This window comes from Triticum aestivum, chromosome 5A (genome assembly GCF_018294505.1).
Source record: "Triticum aestivum cultivar Chinese Spring chromosome 5A, IWGSC CS RefSeq v2.1, whole genome shotgun sequence".
In the NCBI taxonomy this organism is placed as follows: Eukaryota; Viridiplantae; Streptophyta; class Magnoliopsida; order Poales; family Poaceae; genus Triticum; species Triticum aestivum.
In genome coordinates this window covers 198,585,816-198,603,932 of record NC_057806.1, presented here as the reverse complement: position 1 = coordinate 198,603,932, position 18,117 = coordinate 198,585,816, and the positions used below count along the sequence as shown (strand labels likewise).

Below are 18,117 nucleotides of genomic sequence, written 5' to 3'. Positions count from 1 at the left end.
CCAAATCAGCGCGTACGTACAAGAATTGTACATTGGATATATGACCACCTGAGACAAGTTCGTGATTGTATCTCTACTCCTATAAAAATCTGAGTTGGTGATGATGGTGTGCCTGCCATCTTTCATTTACAGCCATCCGATTTGCATCCAACGCGTCTGAGACAAACTATGGCAATTTTATAAATAACCCCCTGCCACTCCAGTTCAGTGTTTAGCCCATCTCTACCCCACCTCATCTAGCGCCATCTCAGGAAAGAAAGAAGGATCTGGACAGGTCGGTGTCGTTGTTCGTTCGCCCCCAGGCTCCATTGCCGACCACTACCACAAACCCCTCCTCGCCGTCTCCACCACCCCCTTCCCTGTCTTCCTGACTTCGACCTGGGTAAGTATGCTGCCGATTAGGACTGGACACGGGCCAAGCCGAATTCAGACAGAGCCATGTTAGCTCGCTCGGAAGCAGCCAGCTCGGTTCAGCTGGGTGATGCCAACGAGCTGCATATGGGTGGCTCGGCTCGTTCTGCACTGGCTCTGTTTAGCCTGAGCGGCTCGTGAGTGGATGGACAAGGGAGGTGCATGCTGTGGATGTGTTGTGAGTGATGCTGGTCACCGCCGGCCACCAGGGCGTGCCAGAGCAAGTGGCGGTGCGGCGTTGAGGCGGAGGGCACGCACCTGCAACGTTGGTGAGGACGCAACACAAGCAGAGAAGAACAAGGGTGGGCAACGCGTGAGCATCTGCGTGCGTGTGTGCGCTCGGCGACGAAAGCATGCATGTGTGCGTGCGGCGGGGGCGGATTATGGATGCGTTGGGAAGAAGAAGAGAATGTAAGAGGGAGGGAGGTGCGAGCAACAGCTGTGTGCGGCGGCGGGGGGATGGATGCATCGCATGGGTCAGTGGGTACATGCACCTCGTTTAGGTCACCAAATAAGGATAGCTTCGTATTGGGCTTGGGCTGCTCTTGTAGCCTATACATTTTGCTGCTAATTTAAAAAAAATACTGGGCTGGAAACGAGCCACAACCCCAACATTTCACCACTGGAGTCGTTCGAGCCCCAACATTTCACTGCCTCCCCTGTATTCTTACTTCAGCAGCCCCAACTGCGACCACAACGTCTGTGTCCTCCCCTGTCTCCTCCAACACCAACCCCCACAAGTACGCACAAGTACGTTGGTGGCTACGCCCTGTTCATCCTCGGCGGCGCAGCCACCACCTACTATTATTTTCCCCTTTCCGGCAACGCAATCCATGTTGATCACACTCTCATAGATGGAACAGAGTGTGGGGAGGTGAGATGCACTGCTCTTCGCCTTCTGATCTGACAAGGACCAATGTATGGTTATTGATGAAGAAGAAAATCTTCTTCTGCAGTTGCAGATATGTAATGGTAACATATGGAAGAAATGCCTATTCTGTAGTTGCTCGGCCCGACTCAGCTCGGCACGGCAAGGATCTAATTATAGGTTCGTCCTATTTTTTTACTTGATTGTTGCATAAGAAATGCCAAAAGGAAGATGGGACATGAACTTGGCTCTTCAGCTCAAATAATATCAATAAAATTTAAAGAAATCTTTTGGAAACAAACTTGTAGAACTATTTGTGCAACATTTCATGAAAAAATAACATTAATGTTGGACTAGAAAAATAAACAAATCGTTAAAAAACTATTTTTAAAGCTTTTTTTTGGCAAAGCACCACAAGTGTTTTTCTTCATGAAGTTTTGCATGCAGCTTGAACACTGGAACGTGTTTGTTTGCAAGAATAGGTTTGTTATGTTTGCTATTCTGTCTGCATTTACTCTTCATCCGGATGCTTGTGAGCTCAAAAGCAGAATGAATATATCCACAGAAACATATTGATATTTGTTACACATGAAATGACCATCACATAAGTTGTGAAATAAAGTACTCTAGATCAATGCATTTTGGTTAGCCGTGCAACGCACGGGCATCTTACTACTATTTCTGATATTTGTAAGTCGGAGGATTAAATTGGCCAACGCGACGAGTAGGAGGACCTTCAGTGAATTTTTCTCTTTCCACGCCCTACACACTTCTCCCTGACCAGTGTGATTCCCCTCTGCCCTGCCCCCTCCTTCCCATGGAGCTCGACGCCGCCCAAAACCCTAACCCCGAACCCCCCATCTCCGCCTACTACCAGACGCGGGCGGAGCACCATGCCGTCGTATCCAGCGACTGGCTCGACCACGCCGCCGCTGCCGCCTCTCTCCCCGATGCGCACGCCGACGCCGACGCCGCCCCACCCCCCTCCCCCGGGAGCAACGGCGGCGGCGTCATCGAGGAGTTCAACTTCTGGCGCCGCAAGCCGGAGGCCGCCGAGGCGGTTGCCGCCATCATGGCGCTCGCCGCCGTCATCCGCTCCAGCAGGGCCACCACCATGATGGAGCTCGAGATCGAGCTCAAGAAGGCTTCCGACAAACTGAAGGTCCCTAAAACCCACTTTGCCTTTTTTCTCTATCTCCGATGTTTTCTGTGGTGTTGGAAATAAAGGCCCTTCTGCAATGGCATAAAATCTGTTTGGTATGCTTGTAGTGGCATGTACAAAACTCCACCCATCATGTTCTCTCTAGTCCTTAGGGTTTGAATTATGTTCACAAGTAGATGTTGTCTAATGATGAAGTGATTAAGCTGCTTATAGTCTTTGAACATTTCGTTATGGAAGCCCTCATGCGGTGCTGACTACTTGAATTCACACTGAAAACATGTCTATATTTCAGTCCTGGGATGCTACTTCCATTTCTCTGTCTGCTGCTTGTGATTTGTTCATGCGCTTTGTAACAAGAACATCACATTTGGAGCATGAGAAATTTGATGCAGCAAAATCACGCCTAATTGAGCGAGGGGAAAAGTTTGGAGAGATATCATTAAAGGTTACCTGTAATTTACTATCCACTGTTCTTGTAAGATGGTTTATGCTTTGAACTAATTTGGTAGAAGAATATTTGTGTAGGCCCGTAAGACAATTGCAATGCTCAGCCAAGATTTCATCTCAGATGGGTGCACTATGCTGGTACATGGTTATTCCAGAGTGGTGTTGGAAATCCTGAAGCTAGCTGCCTCAAATCGCAAACTCTTCCGTGTATTATGCACAGGTATTTTGATCTAGTCCTTTTTCTATTCAGTGGTCTCAACACGCTTGCAGTGTATTCTCCATTCAGGGTCATCATTGTGATATTTTACTGTGAGGGCTTGGGAGATCGTATTCATGCAGAAGGCGGTGAGGGTTGAGGTGATCTCAACATCTTCTTCATGTACGAAAAGTAGACGGCGTGTGAGGGTTGGGAGTGATCTGAACACCTTTTTCGTGTACAAATAGTAGACCGCAATGAGGGTTGTGACTGATCTCAACACCTTTTTCGTGTACGAAAAGTAGACCGTAGTGAGGGCTAGAGATCATATTCATGCATGAAACTGCACCCTAATGTGTTTCGACTGAAATTCTATTTTCTATACCATTATATAGTGTAGCAGTTTTGAATGAATCTAGAGCATCAACCCTAATCATTGGTATCTTAAATCCAACAGTTGAAAGCAGCAGGATTCACATGAACAGTAGCCAGCAGTTGCTTCCATGCTTTTCTAGAACCATCACATCACCCTTGTCATAAAAAGGTCCACGATTCCCAAGCCAGCTTGCAGCGCTAGCAGAGGACGTGCTTAGCGGGTTTGAGATAGTCTAGAAGGGAAACGCCGGAACGGGGAGAGAAGGAAGCTAAAGTAAACAGTTAGATTAGTTAGTGTGGATCCCACCAGTTATAGTTCGCCAAAAAAAATCCCCACCGGTTCCATACTCTTTGTTTTTTCACAAACAACAATCAATGGGGTTTACGCTTTTCTATTATTTCATTTCTGCGTTTCCTCCATGTTGAATAATTTCACAAGGCAATCTACTGTTTATCTACTTTTACCAAAATCATTTCGTAACGTTCAGACGTGCAATGCTAGTATACAGTAGTTCTTTAGTCATGTCTTACCTTTTTTTAATCTCAGCGGTTAGATGTCGTGTTGAATGGGTACATATTGAGTGGATGTATGCTCTAAGTGCTAACACTACATCATCTGAGAGTTGCAGTTCTAATGTTTTGTTGTTAGCCTACCTCATGGCTAGTAATCACGATAATCAATGTGGCAACTTGTCTGTTAAGTGCAATTTCTCATGTTTGTCTGTTATGTTTATTTACCTGCAGAGGGCAGACCAGACAGAACTGGCCTACGAATGTCAAATGAACTTGCAGCATTAGGTATTCCTGTTAAGGTGCTAATTGATTCAGCTGTTGCTTACTCCATGGATGAAGTTGACATGGTATTTGTTGGTGCTGATGGGGTTGTTGAAAGTGGAGGAATTATTAATATGATGGGGACTTACCAGATAGCTCTTGTAGCTCATAGCATGAATAAACCTCTATACGTGGCCGCTGAAAGTTATAAGGTACTGCCTGCTATGATAGGCTATTTAAAAATTGTTTCACTAGTTGCTCTGCAAACTATTCTCATGTTACTTTCTGTAATAGGAATAAATGAAACATAACTGTTGAATATTTAAGAACAGCGAGTAAAAATTGTTGTATATTTAAGAATATACTCCCTCGTAAAGAAATATAAGAGCGTTTAGATCACTAAAGTAGTGATCTAAATGCTCTTATATTTCTTTACATTGTAGTAAGGACCTCTATTTGACATGGAGACTCAGACTTGTTAGGGTGTTGCCGTTTTCTTTATTGTTTTTAGAGATAGTTTTCATGGATCCTTAAGCTGATCAGTCATCCATAATGTGAGAGCAATTTGACATGGAAGTATCATTTCAAACTTCCACTGTTATCCGCCATATGTCCTGTACATTTTAAGGAACTTTGTCTTAGTATTCTGCACTCCAGAGATCTACACGTCATAACTTGCAAGAAACTACTTGCACAAATCATTCATCACTTTACTGCATTTCTTATTTCAGGATTTCTTATATCTCGCAGTAGGTATTCACGAAAGTTTATTCTACTTAAACTGTCGCAACTTAAGTTCAATTGATGATTACATAGTAAATTAGTTCTAGATTGTAGACAAGTGTATTAAATGATGGTTTATCTTACTTGCATCCTACTCCCTCCGTTCATAAATAAGACGTACCACGTCACTTATTTGTGAACGGAGGTAGTATTATATAACTATCCATGACTGTTTTTGTCTATAGCATGATGATCGCTTGATGGAAGTGTCAGTGTGTTTGATAACATAGCCCTGTATATTTGATACTCTTGTAGTTTGCTCGTCTATATCCCCTGGACCAGAAGGACATGACACCAGCTCATCGACCGATAGATTTTGGAGTTCCGATACCTGCTGGTGTGGAAGTTGAGACATCGGCAAGAGACTATACTCCTCCCCAGTACCTCACACTTCTTTTGACTGATCTTGGTGTTCTGACACCATCCGTTGTGAGCGATGAGCTCATCCAACTGTACCTATGATCACTGCTTCTCCAGATCAGATGTAATGTACTGTAGTTGAATTGAGGTTTTCCCTGTCTCTCACTATATGTTATCTTTTCCCCCGCTGCTGAAATGTCTAGAAGAATTCTCTAAAACCTTAGGTGAGAGGATGATCCATTTTTACCCGACCGTTGTTCTGGAGTCAAGCAATAATTTTGGTCTCAAGTGACATCGTGCAAATTTGCAGTGTTCACTCTACTGGATTCGAATGAGTGCAAAGTTTGACTTTCCTTGTGGCATTTGTGCATTTACAGAATACTTCGTCTTTGGTATTGTACCTTCTGCCGTTGGATCGATTGCTAATGATAGAATTGAATGGTACCGTCTTGCAGTGCTAAGGCCTTCTTTGGTTCATAGGATAGGAATTTCATATGACATGCATCTCAATTCCTATAGAGATATTTCATTTGATGCATAAGATAGGAATTCTTCCATTGAGTCTAGGTTAATATTTTTTTCCTTTTGAAATGTGAAGTATTGGTTCCTATCCTACATAGAAATATAATCTATTCCTACAAACCAAAGGGCTTCATAGGAATTTTTCCTTTGAAAATTCTATTCTATGAAATTTCTATAAGATTCCTACAAACCAAAGGTGACCTAAACAATATGGCAAACTGGCGGTTGATACCAACTATCCTAGGGATTTGGATGGTGACATAGGGTATGGAGCATACAATAATATCATGTCTGTTCTGAATTATAAAATGTTTTGGATATTCAATATGGACCAAAAGGTAGCAGCACACGAACTACAAAGCAATCTATCACTTTTATTTTTTACTTTTCCTTTTTTACCCTACTTTTCTTTACTCGTTCTTCATTGTTCTTTATGTTCAACTGCGGTCGACCTACCCTAGTTTTCTTGTTATTTGTTCCCCATTGTTTTTCGTACGGCAGCCCATAGCTGCCATGCGCCCTTACGGGGCCCTTCTCGGACGTGTGTGGTTTAGGATTTATGAAGGAGCCTCGCCGGAAGCGCAATACCTAAGACACGCCAACGAGGTCTTTTGTTAATGGTTCACTGAAAGTATAAAATATCACAAACACAATGAAAATCAAATTGAGATTTATATATCACCGAACGACTAGTATCGTCGCCACAACGGGCCATTGACGGGCTGCTGTCACCGCTTCCATACCATAGCAGGCCTGGCCTTATCGATGACAGTAGGAAAGTCTTCGTCCACGTGCCCCTAAGGACCAACACTCTAGGCCACAGTCGTCATCGCAAATTTGGGGAATTCGTGCCTCTCGGCATTTCATGAGTTATGAAAATGCAAGAAAGGATACTAAATCTCATCATTAACTGAATTCTGGATAGAAAGATTAAGAAGGAGAACAAACTATCCAAGCCAAAGAACCTATCACCAAAAATCCTGACAAATGATGTTGAGACGAGAGTCTGTTTGAACCACGAAAGACTTGGTTTTCATTTAAGTTGTAGAAGTAGCCAACTTGCTATTATAAAGGTCTTCGTTGGTCTTACACTAGAAGTGGCGTGTTTCTGATTAAATCGCGAATTGCAAATAGTTGAAGTGTCTAACACCAAATCTCACCATCATGCACGTATGATGAGAAACCCTAACCTCATCGCTCCAAAGAGAAGACATGAATTTATGTCGGAGTTCCGTCGTTTGCAATACCTTTCAATGAAAGAAAGGGCTCCAGTGTAGAGAGGGCCTTGCTGTTTAAAAGAGAACCATAGAAACAATGGAACCCGCTATTTTTTAGTATTATTAGAATTAATTTGTTATTTCGTATAGAATTAAAGTGGAATAAAAAATCATGGTTGGGAAGGTTACTATAGAAAAAGCCATTGGAATTAATATTTTTTATATCAGAATAAATAGTTTTGTTATTAATGAGAAAAAGGTGGCTAAAACAAGAGAAATCATTAGTTGTTCATTAAGGTTAATTTTATGAGAAACGATTGTTTTAAACCGGCTGATAACAACGAAACGCAAACCGCGTCCGCTGCGTGACACGTGCCCATCCGGGCCGTCCACCGATGACCGATTCCCCTGCTCCAGCCTTATCTCTTCGAATAGATCGTCTCCTTCACACCTTTCTTCCCCTTCGTCTTCATCTCTTCCTCCCCTCCCCCGATCTCTCGGTCGTGTAGTTCGAGAGGAGAGGGCTCCATGGGGACGCGATTACACGCCACCAGGCACCAGCTACCGAATCCTCGCCATAGGGAACACCACCCATTGCTGTGAACAGGAAGGGGCGACGCTGACCACCATAGCGCGCCATCGCTGTGCTGCTGCACCCCTACTGTCGCAGTAGCAACAGCAGCAGCACCATTGCTGAAGCGGGGGCGGCATACACAGCATGCAGGGGGTTGCCGGAGGCGGGGGAAACATTCGCCGCACTGCTACTCGTCGCGGTGCTGCAACGCAGCATGAAGGAGGTGGCCGGAGGCTACGCTGCTCGTCGCCGGTTTGCAAAGCAACATGGGGAGGCCGGAGGTGGGCGTTCGCCGGGGTGAGCTGCGTCCCTGTGGATCTCACCACGACAGCGGAGCTGCAGTGCAGCACAAGCAGCCGCGACCCCGTGGAGCTCGCCGCCGGCGGTGCTGCAGTGAAGCTTTCGTCAGCGGCCTCTAGTGCTGCCTTGCAGCGCTCGCCGGCGGCTGTCGACGCTGCAGTGCAGTGCTCGGTGTTCCAATGGAACTTGTCGGCGGCTTCCGAAGCTAAATTGCAGCGCTCGGTGCTCCAATGGAGCTCTCGCCGGCGGTGACCGGTGCTACTTACAAGGCTCGCCGACGGGCTCGAAGTTGCAGTGCATCGTTCAGCGCTCCAATGGAGCTCTCACTGGTGGCTCTCGGTGCTGCGTTGCAGCGCTTGACGAGCCTCGGAGCTGCGACGCAAGGCTCAATGTTAGTGCTACAGTGAAGCTCTCGACAGCGGTTCTCGAAGCTGTGATGCAGCGGCCGGTGGTGGCTCAGGTCTTGCGAGGCAGTGCTTGTCGGCGGCAACCGTTGCAAGGCGCTTCAATGGAGCCCTCATTGGTGGCTCCCGGTGCTGCGTTGCAGCGCTTGACGAGCCTTGGAGCTGCGACGCAAGGCTCGATGTTAGTGCTACAGTGAAGCTCTCGGCGGTGGCTCTCGGAGCTGTGATGCAGCGGCCGGTGGTGGCTCAGGTCTTGCGAGGCAGTGCTTGCCGGCGGCAACCGTGATGCCTTGCAACGGCAACACGTTGCTGCCTTGCTACGGCTGGACGGGAATCGAGGCAGGGGTGGCTGATGCGGTGTGGGAGGAGCATGGCGTGTCGTGCATTGCCTTTTTTGAAGGGCTGAGATAAGTAGATCAGACGGCTGGCGACCCGGCTGATTTCTTTAGGAAATCAGCCGGAAGATTCGTAGCAGCCGCCTAATTTTATTCAATGACCAGAGTTCGACGAGGATATATAGCCCGGAGATGATGAATAAAAATGCGCTCATTTGACTCAGACTTTAGAGAGGGCTCATTTAAGACTTAATCAAATGATTACAAACACGTAAAAAGAGCTTTTGTTGCCTCTCATCAAGAGGGACACCATCCGCCCAAGCAACGACCCTGCAAGTACTAACAAACCCTAAGAGCAACTCCAACGGCCCGACCCAAACGGACGATGTTTTTGTCCGCTTTTTGTCCGTTTGGGTCGGCCGCTCGCCTACCGTCCGCCCTTTTTTAATTTTGGGTCGGCAGTGCGTTCAACGGGTCGACCTATTTTCACGATCGCGCGTGTTTAACATCGTGTTGTCGCCTTGATTTTGACGCTCCAGCACGCGGGAAAGGTTCGCGCGCGCTGGTTTTGGCGCTCCAGCGCGCGGGAAAGGTTCGCGCGCGCGCCGCGGCCGGCGCTCGCTATAAAAGAAGGCGCTCCCTCCACACTCGGTCGGCTGCCCACTCTCGCCGCCTCTGCGCCACCATGTCGATCCGCCGCCTACGCGCTTCGGATTTTCGCGGAGTCTGCGAGTGCCGCTCCGGCGCCTTCTCTGCCGAGATCTGATTTCACGAGAAACGTCTCGTCCTTGGCACCTTCGACACCGCAGAGGAGGCGGCCCGCGCGCACGACGCGGCGGCGTGGCGCCTCCTTAGGGCTCGTCGGGATATGAATTTTCCCAACGTGTCGAGCCAGGGGCGCAGGATCTGACGCCTCTCCCGCGGCTTTTCACCGACGAGGATCGTCGTGTCCATCGGAGGCGGCAGCGTCGTCTCGCCATCGCAGAGAAGGACGTGGAAGCCTTGGTGCTGTGGCGAGGAGGCTTCCCGCAGGACATCGTCGACGAGCGCCAGTTCTATAAGCAATCGAGATCGGAGAGGGACGCGAGGAGGAGGGAGCGAGCCGCCTATCGGGAGGACAAGCGTTCGGGGAAGCAGGCAGCTCAATTAAAACTGAAGCTACAAAAAACGTCGGGTTGGGACTTTGAAGACTAGCAGCTTGCTGACGCCTACCTTCAAACGTCGGAGGAGGACATTACCGAGTCGGAGTCAGAAAACGACGAGTAGTGGTCTTTTTCTTTTATCTATGTAGACTAGAACTATCTATGTATCCATTTTAATCTGAAAAAATGGCCAGCGGCATCGGCGACGTAGCAGGCGGGCGAGTGTGTGAATCCAATGTACCACCGACCAACGGGCCCGGTGAGGAAAGAGGGCGAACGCGCGCGTCCGTCTTGTGTCCGTGCCGACGCAAATCAGCCTAAAAAATGGGCCAGGAATGGGTCGGCAGGCAGACAAAAGCCGTTTGGGTCGACGTGAATGGGTCGGCAGGCGGACAAAAGCCGTTTGGGTCGACGTGTTGGGCCAGCTTTTTTGTCCGCGCCAACCCAAACGGACGGCCACGGATGAAATGGGTCGCCTCATTGAAGTTGCTCTAACCTAAACTAAACAGTAGTCTATACTTTTGTTGTTGAAAGTTTGTCTCAGATATTTTTTAAGAACGTAAAAAGTGTGACGATATAATCCACGATGTGAAGAGAACAAAAATGAAATGATATTGTGTTATTTAAAGTTTCAGGCACAACTGTTATTGCGTGGCACGTTTATATAGGTTAAAAGCAGTCTCATCAGCAGCGAAAGAACAACTTCCTAGCCGAATAAAAAGTTTCTGAAGTGAAACCTAGCGGTCTTTAAGTAGTCCAGTCTAAGAAGAAGTGAAGAAAAATCGCTATGTTCAACAATCCAAAACATACAGTGCAAACGACAGTTGTTGCTGAAATACTGCATGCTATTGCCACAAATCCTTCGTATATCAAACAAAAGGGTGTAGTACAATCTCCTTACCGGCAAGTGACAAGGCAACAACAGCTAGGCCTCTACACCTTGTTAACACAAGATAATCAAATGAAAAGAGGCAAACATCAGTGTCCATATCATAGAGCAATTGTGCTTCTGCTAATTTGAAGGCATCTGGATGTCAGACACACAGCACAAGGAACATACGAATCCTGGTTGACATTCGACAAAGATTTCTGCGTTTCACAATCGTGCTATGACTGCTTCAACCTCTGCAGGGGTGTAAAGGTGGTAGTTCGGCGCGACCCTGGCGATGTCGACATTATTTGGAGTCACCTGTTCCAAATAGCAATTTAACTCGAGACACTTGGTGGGGGTTCTTAGTGACTGCAATCACAAACATGAGACTGGACTGAGACGCCTTTACCTTTTCTTCCATAACCTGTTTCAGGATAGATAGAGCAATGGTTTCAGCCTCCTGAAGGGTCAGCTCCTGCAGAAGAAACTCAATCATCAGCTTTCAGAAACATGGTGCAAGTATCGACATACAGCAGAGAGTGGTGTGGCCACGTCATGGTTTTCTTCACACAATATTAGAAACACATCACTTTCAGCATTATGGTCTCCTAGCTATGATCAATCAAGGTTAGCATTACAGCTTCCTTTGCATATATGCAAATCGTGTTCAAGTTATCATACAGTTCAGAGCTATTTGATCTTGTTGTGTTACCTTGTTGAACTGCTCCTGCAAGGAACTATCGGCACCCTCAGAGCCTGACCCTATTGCCTTGGCATTGCACTGCCAAAAGGTTCCAGATGGGTCAGTGTAGTACCTGCGACACAAAATGCAGACAGAGAACTTCAACAAATCTATATAGATCATTCTTTTACACCGTCTAGGCACTCCTAATTTGCCTTCTAAAAAGAAACAATTCTAGGCTAGTAGAACAAGCTACTTTATTTTATTTTTAGTAAGGAGTGAGGGGTGTAGAAAATCGTTGCCACATGCAACACAGCAATGTGACGACGATGCGAACAAGACAAACTTATAGCCAAGGGACCATTCTGCCGTTTGCTATTCAACAATGTTTAAGAGGTAGCAATACTTGTAACTTTCCGAGAAGATATCCTACCCAAAATATAAAATTTTAGAGCATTGGCTGTGGCTGGGCATAAGCTCACACATCAAATTAACCTGGTGGACGCAGCAAATCCCAACTATATTAAGCAATATGTAATATTTTGTTGTTGGTTAAATATGATGCCATATCTTAACCATAATAACTATGAGAAGATTATGAAAGATTTTCCTCAAGGAGGAATGGTCATCATGGAAGCTATTGGTTATCAGTCAGAATATTGTGCACAGCTGGCCCTTGCAGCATATGCAGCACAACACATAAGAGTGTGGTGGCACTATACTATAGGTGCATGAGTCCAACTGTTTATTGTCAACTCCAATCTTATGGGGCAGCAAGGAGCCCGTAAAAATTGAATCAGGAGTTGGTTGGGAAATATAGTCCAGAAGAATTAGCAAGCTAAATGTTTCCAGTTAGGAAACTGTTAAGACATGTAAGAAGCTAACATCCCCTATATAAGGATGCCTAGGACTCAAAAAATAGTAAGGAGTGAACAACCAACGTCTCAAAAGTCTTGGTATCCATTTGTGAATTCACCGCACAGAAGGTTCAAACGGCCAGAATCAAGGCCCAAGGGTAGATGACATACTAAGGCTTATGCAAGCAAAGAATCGATAACATAAGAGAAACTGTGACAGGATAGCAATATGTCCTAACTTCTAAGTTCTTGTGTAAGATAAGTTGCAAATTGCAACTAACATAATTTTTTTGTTTGTCACCACAGGAAGTCAATGAGCACGACTACAACAGTCAATGAGCACGACTACAACACAAGGATTACGAGTCGACGAGTCGTTGAATCGTTCCGAGGTTGAGACTCATAGACTAATCGGACTAGTCTTAGACTAGTGCTAGACTAGTCGACAAAGTACTGTAGTAGTCAACTACTAATACCTAGTAGCAGTATGGAGTAGTAAACTGTACAACACATTACAATATATACAATAAAACCAACAGTGCTAGCCAACGCTCGCCAGGCCTAGCCCAGTGCCGCTCAGCACGCCACCCCCAGCTGGCCTATTTGGGCCCAAGTAGCCAGCCTACTTAGCCTACTTCCCATCCCAGCCTATGTAACCCTAGCTCCCGATCGATCCCGTCGCCGCCGCCTGCGCCATCACGCACAAAAGCACGCGCGCGCGACCCGCGCCTCCAGCCACCGCCGCCGGCGAGCCCGCCGACCACCGCCGTGCCTCTTCTCCTCTCTCTCTCTCCCCCTCTCTTTGTGGCAGGGCCGCACACGCCTACGGGGCACGGCCATGGCCGCCGCCCGAGCACGAGCTCCGGCCAGCTGCCGCGCCTTGCTTCGCCATCCGCCGTCCTGGCGGCGGGTCAGTGGGTGCTGGCGGTGGCCTCGTCCAGGCGGCTTGTTCTCATAGCTCGCTCTCCAATTTTCCCCTCCCAAATTTGAGTCGAGCGACTCAGACAGCAGGACTAGTCTAGACTAGTCTCTCGACCGCTCGACTCATCGAATTAGTCTACACGAGATTCACAGTCGACACCACAGTTGCGACTCATGGACTAGTCCATCGACTAGTCTCGACTAGTCCTTCGACTCGTAATCAGTGCTACAACATCAAATAATACTAGAACAAACAAGCAAAACTGAAAGCACACTCAAAGACAACTGTGCAAGTATGCCTCCTGAATTCAATTAAAGTCTTTGTCAGTTGTGATGATTGGCACTTACAAGCTCGGCCCATTTTCATCATGACCAGCAATAAGGAGAGAAACTCCAAAAGGTCGTGACTGCAGAAGGAAATAAGTAGATCAGAAACTCCTGTGGTAGTGTTGTGTTCGGATAGTAACACTGTAATAGCACAAAATGCTCACCATAGACTCTTCTTCACCTTCTCCAAAGCGAAGAGCTAGATCGCAAATAGCTTGTGTGGTGGACTCAACTGTCATCGGTTCCCCATATGAGAATCTATGGTTCTGATTATGAGCATATAGTGAGATAACAGATAAGGTAATGAACAAAGTGAATAAAGTATACAAGAAAGAGAAGTACTTGGGTCTCCACTCGAGCATGCTCAACCAATGTTCTTGCATCAGCAATAAGGCCACTCATGGCACAGCCTACATGCTCATCAATTTCCATGATTTTCTCAACACTGCTAGGTTCCTGTATGGAAGGCAAATTGGTAATCTTACTTTTGACAAAATTGGACATCACATGAAGCAATATAATCAGTACAAAAATATTGTGGCAACCAAGACACATAATACTTCTGAAAAATGGAAATGGAAGAGTTTAAAAAAAATACCAAATATTATATCAAATATCCAAGATATAATGTCATAAGTTGCAATATATTCAAGGAAATTGTGTATGTCAGTCACTCATAATATATGAAGCATCACAGGATGAGGAAACCAATTGAGCAGAAAGATTCCATCATCGTAAATCTAAGACTTGTTATGTGCCTTTTACATTATTCATTATATACACTAGAAAGTCGAATATCACAAATTAAAAAAACTGACATATTTATATGGAACATAAACTGGAAAAGATACAGTCATACAGTACCATGGAAACTTGAGTACTGTTACTATTGAGACAATTTAATCCACTGATGCATTGGAACCAGGAAAAAGAAGCCCCAAAACAAAATCCCTAAGAGGGGCAGGATTATCCTAAAGCAAAACTAAGCATGATAAGAACTCATACATCACGCCAAAAACTCAAGTATCAGTGATACAAAAATATAGGAACATTGCATTGAAATTGAGTACTAAAATAAAAACAAATAACAGTCCCAAAGGTACGCTACACTTCAATGATACAGGTGAACAACCATTTCTTTTGGCGGGGGGGGGGGGGGGGGGGGGGTCAACCAACAGCAGTTACCAGCAACGGAGACGTCACACGTTTCTCCACAGCAAGAACAACCCCATCCTTCGTCTTCAACCCGATTGCAGTAGATCCCAACTGCAAAAGGCATGAGCATCAACAAAACCATCATTCATATGCACATACAAATTTAGAAAGTGAGATTCCAGCTTAATCTCGCTACAACTATCACGACAATGACCCAGAAAATGTCAACGATATAATCAATGAAATCACCTACAAATATATAGACTTCAACTTGCGAGTCGACAAGAAGACATAACCAAGCTTAAATGAGTGTGGAACCCTAGTCCAATTTACAGTACTTCATTGCAAGCCCCTAAAGACTACTAAAGTTGTCGCCCTGATCCACAATGTCAGGAAACAGCGATCCATGCTGCATCTAGCCATTGGTTCGTCCTAACAACACGAATCGAGCGGCCTAAAACATACATCTTCCGAAACAAACAACCCCGGGCAACTACTCCCTCGGGACCGATTCCTAACAATAGACTGCAGCTGCCTCCTCACCAAATCTACACCCAGATCGGGAGGGGGGGGGGGGGGGGGGGGGGGGGGGGGGCTCAGAAGGGATCGGCTCGGCTCACTGACCTTGATGGCCTCGATGGCGTACTCGACCTGGAATAGGCGTCCCTCCGGCGAAAAGGTGTTCACGCCGCGGTCGTACTCCGTCCTGCGCGAAACAACCCCACAACAAAATTTATCCCGAAATAAGATGAAAAATTCACAGCAGTGACAACACCGCGGGCGCGGAATCCAGCAGCGGGTCGGGGCTGTGAAGATTTTTGACAGAGAAGGGTCAATTCTAACCTCGTGAGGAACATGGTGGCGTGTGCGGTTTGCTTGGGCTAGGGGAAGATGGGTTTGCGGCTTGTGGGAGACGAGACTAGGAGAGGGGGAGGTTCTGCTTTATAAGCGAGGCGCAGTATAAACACTGCTTTTAGCGCGCGGTATAAAAACTGCTTTTAGCGGAAACGCTATATAAATGACGCGCAATATAAAAAACTGTTTTTAGCGCGCGTGGATCTGATTTACAATCTTCAACGGCCGCATAAAAAAGGCGCACGCTATAACTATGCAGCGCGCGCATCAAAAAGACATCGCGCGCAGCATATTTAGTACGCCGGTCGCACGCGCTACAAACTCTGGGCTGCTGCAGATGGGACCACTTGATTGGGACCACTGAACTCGCGCGCGCAGCATATTTTACAACGCTTGTTGAGCAAACGTCTTCTAGCGCTCTAAAAAAACTACTTGCGCGCTGTAAATTCGTTTTTTGGGCGCCACGCATTAGGCAGCTGTTGGAGATGCTCTTATAACTTGTTCAGTTTAGGCAGCGATTGGAGATGTTTGAAGGGGATTAATAAGGGGGGATTAAAGTCCTTGCAAGTCAAGATCCCTCTCAAACCTCTCCAATGCCCTCATTCTGCATCACTCCGCTACTATACTAGGGCTTAACTCTTAAAAGGTGTTATTTTAAGCGAGATCCTTGAAAATAAATAATATGAAATTATGTACCAACAACCGAAACAAATCGATTTAGAGCCTGTTTTGGGACTGCTTTGCTCCTTAAAATTCCGTTTCGCTCAAGAAAACACAAGCCAAACGGGATAGCTCCACGATATGTCTCCCCGAAAAAAATAGAATCTGGGGTACAACTTCCAGTTTTTATGAAGCTCTTTAGGGGGTGCTCCAAAAAATTCTAGAAGATGGAGTTAGGTGGAAATTATCCACCACTGCCATCAGTAAGTGGATACCCCTTCGTTTCTTCCCCCTCAGCCAATCAAATAGATCCTTTCCACCAAATTTCTCATTCTTGAAGCTGGAGCTAGATGGCAGCCAAACATTCTCTTTGGTACTACTACAACTTTTAGATGAACCTGCTCCGATGTGAATTTAGTGGAACGAAACCGATTTTTGTGAAGCGGAGCAGTCCCAAGCTACTACTCCCTCCGGTCCTTTTTACTCTGCATATTAGAATTCTCTAAAGTCAAACTTCACAAAGTTTGACCGTATTTATATGAAAAAATATCAACATCTGATATGTTAAAGTTATACAATATGAAACTTTAAGTCATGACACATCTATTGATATTGATTTCAGATTGTGAATGTTGCTACTTTTTTCTATAAAGTTGGTCAAACTTTACGAGGCTTGACTTCAATCAAATCTTATATGCGAACTAAAAAGGACCGGAGGGAGTACAACAAACCATGAGTTGTAAAGCAAAAGCGTTGAAATAGCGACTTAATAAATGATTTTCCATATTAGTAGGCCAGATACATCTCAACAGCCCCAATGCACCGAGGCAAGTACTTCCCAGATTTGTCCAGAATCGAATAGCTCTTCATGTCTCTTCAGCCAATGAAGCTCCAAGGAAAAAGATCCATACACGTCCACGCGGCGATAACTGTAAGCTTGTAGTAATTCCTTAGGGCATCTCCAACAATTTGTATGTTAGCTTGTTGGTAAAATATGCCATGTCATCAACCAACACCTTAAGGGCCTCTTTGATTCGCGGGATTGCAAAAACACAAGAATAGGAAAAACGTAGGATTGAAATGACATGTCCATTGGATTCCTATAGGATTTGAGTTTGTTTGATTGTATCACAGGAAAAATAAAGGATTTCTTCCAAGAGGTTGGAGTGGATGCTACAATTCCTATGAATGTAGTTCAAATGAATCCATAGGAAAAAATCCTATGGGATTCAATCCTGCGAATCAAACAATCAACGCAGGAAAAATTCCGAAGGATTCTTATCCTTCAAAAATCCTATGAAAATCCTTTGAATCAAAGAGGCCCTTAACATACAACAACTCCAATGGGTTGTATGTAGTTTGCTCAATAGGATGTGAAATAATAAATAAGGTGCTCTGAGGGAGTCCTGGATTAGGGGGTGTTCGGGTAGCCGGACTATACCTTCAGCCGGACTCCAGGACTATGAAGATACATGATTGAAGACTTCGTCCCGTGTCCGGATGGGACTTTCCTTGGCATGGAAGGCAAGCTTGGCGATGTGGATATTCAAGATCTCCTACCATTGTAACCGACTTTGTGTAACCCTAACCCTCTCCGGTGTCTATATAAACCGAAGGGTTTTAGTCCGTAGGACAACTTCATCATACAACAATCATACCGTAGGCTAGCTTCTAGGGTTTAGCCTCCTTGATCTCATGGTAGATCTACTCTTGTACTACCCATATCATCAATATTAATCAAGCAGGACGTAGGGTTTTACCTCCATCAAGAGGGCCCGAACCTGGGTAAAACATCGTGTTCCTTGCCTCCTGTTACCATCCGGCCTAGACGCATAGTTCGGGACCCCCTACCCGAGATCCGCCGGTTTTGACACCGACATTGGTGCTTTCATTGAGAGTTCCTCTGTGTCGTTGCCTTT

At 45.8% G+C, this 18,117-nt stretch overlaps 2 protein-coding genes across 3 annotated transcripts; one reads left to right on the top strand and one right to left on the bottom strand.

Annotated features, from left to right (window-relative positions):
* The first annotated feature begins 2,026 nt into the window (after positions 1 to 2,026).
* Positions 2,027 to 5,738, top strand: LOC123102780 (translation initiation factor eIF-2B subunit alpha). Of its 2 annotated transcripts, XM_044524205.1 has the most exons (5): positions 2,028 to 2,441; positions 2,734 to 2,886; positions 2,967 to 3,108; positions 4,204 to 4,445; positions 5,272 to 5,738. In XM_044524205.1, exons 1-5 carry the CDS (start codon positions 2,097 to 2,099, stop codon positions 5,476 to 5,478), a joined length of 1,089 nt encoding a protein of 362 aa, XP_044380140.1. In that variant the 5' UTR covers positions 2,028 to 2,096; the 3' UTR covers positions 5,479 to 5,738. The 2 variants fall into 2 exon arrangements, with proteins under 2 accessions (XP_044380141.1, XP_044380140.1); XM_044524206.1 differs by lacking the exon at positions 2,734 to 2,886 and having other exon boundaries at positions 2,027 to 2,441.
* Positions 5,739 to 10,697: 4,959 nt separating this feature from the next.
* On the bottom strand, positions 10,698 to 15,684 carry LOC123102779 (proteasome subunit alpha type-5). The gene is made up of 9 exons (XM_044524204.1): positions 15,527 to 15,684; positions 15,308 to 15,389; positions 14,714 to 14,794; positions 13,871 to 13,984; positions 13,693 to 13,794; positions 13,550 to 13,608; positions 11,454 to 11,556; positions 11,151 to 11,216; positions 10,698 to 11,059 (listed from the first exon to the last, which is right to left on the bottom strand). Exons 1-9 carry the CDS (start codon positions 15,538 to 15,540, stop codon positions 10,967 to 10,969), a joined length of 714 nt encoding a protein of 237 aa, XP_044380139.1. The 5' UTR covers positions 15,541 to 15,684; the 3' UTR covers positions 10,698 to 10,966.
* Between the last annotated feature and the right edge of the window lie 2,433 nt (positions 15,685 to 18,117).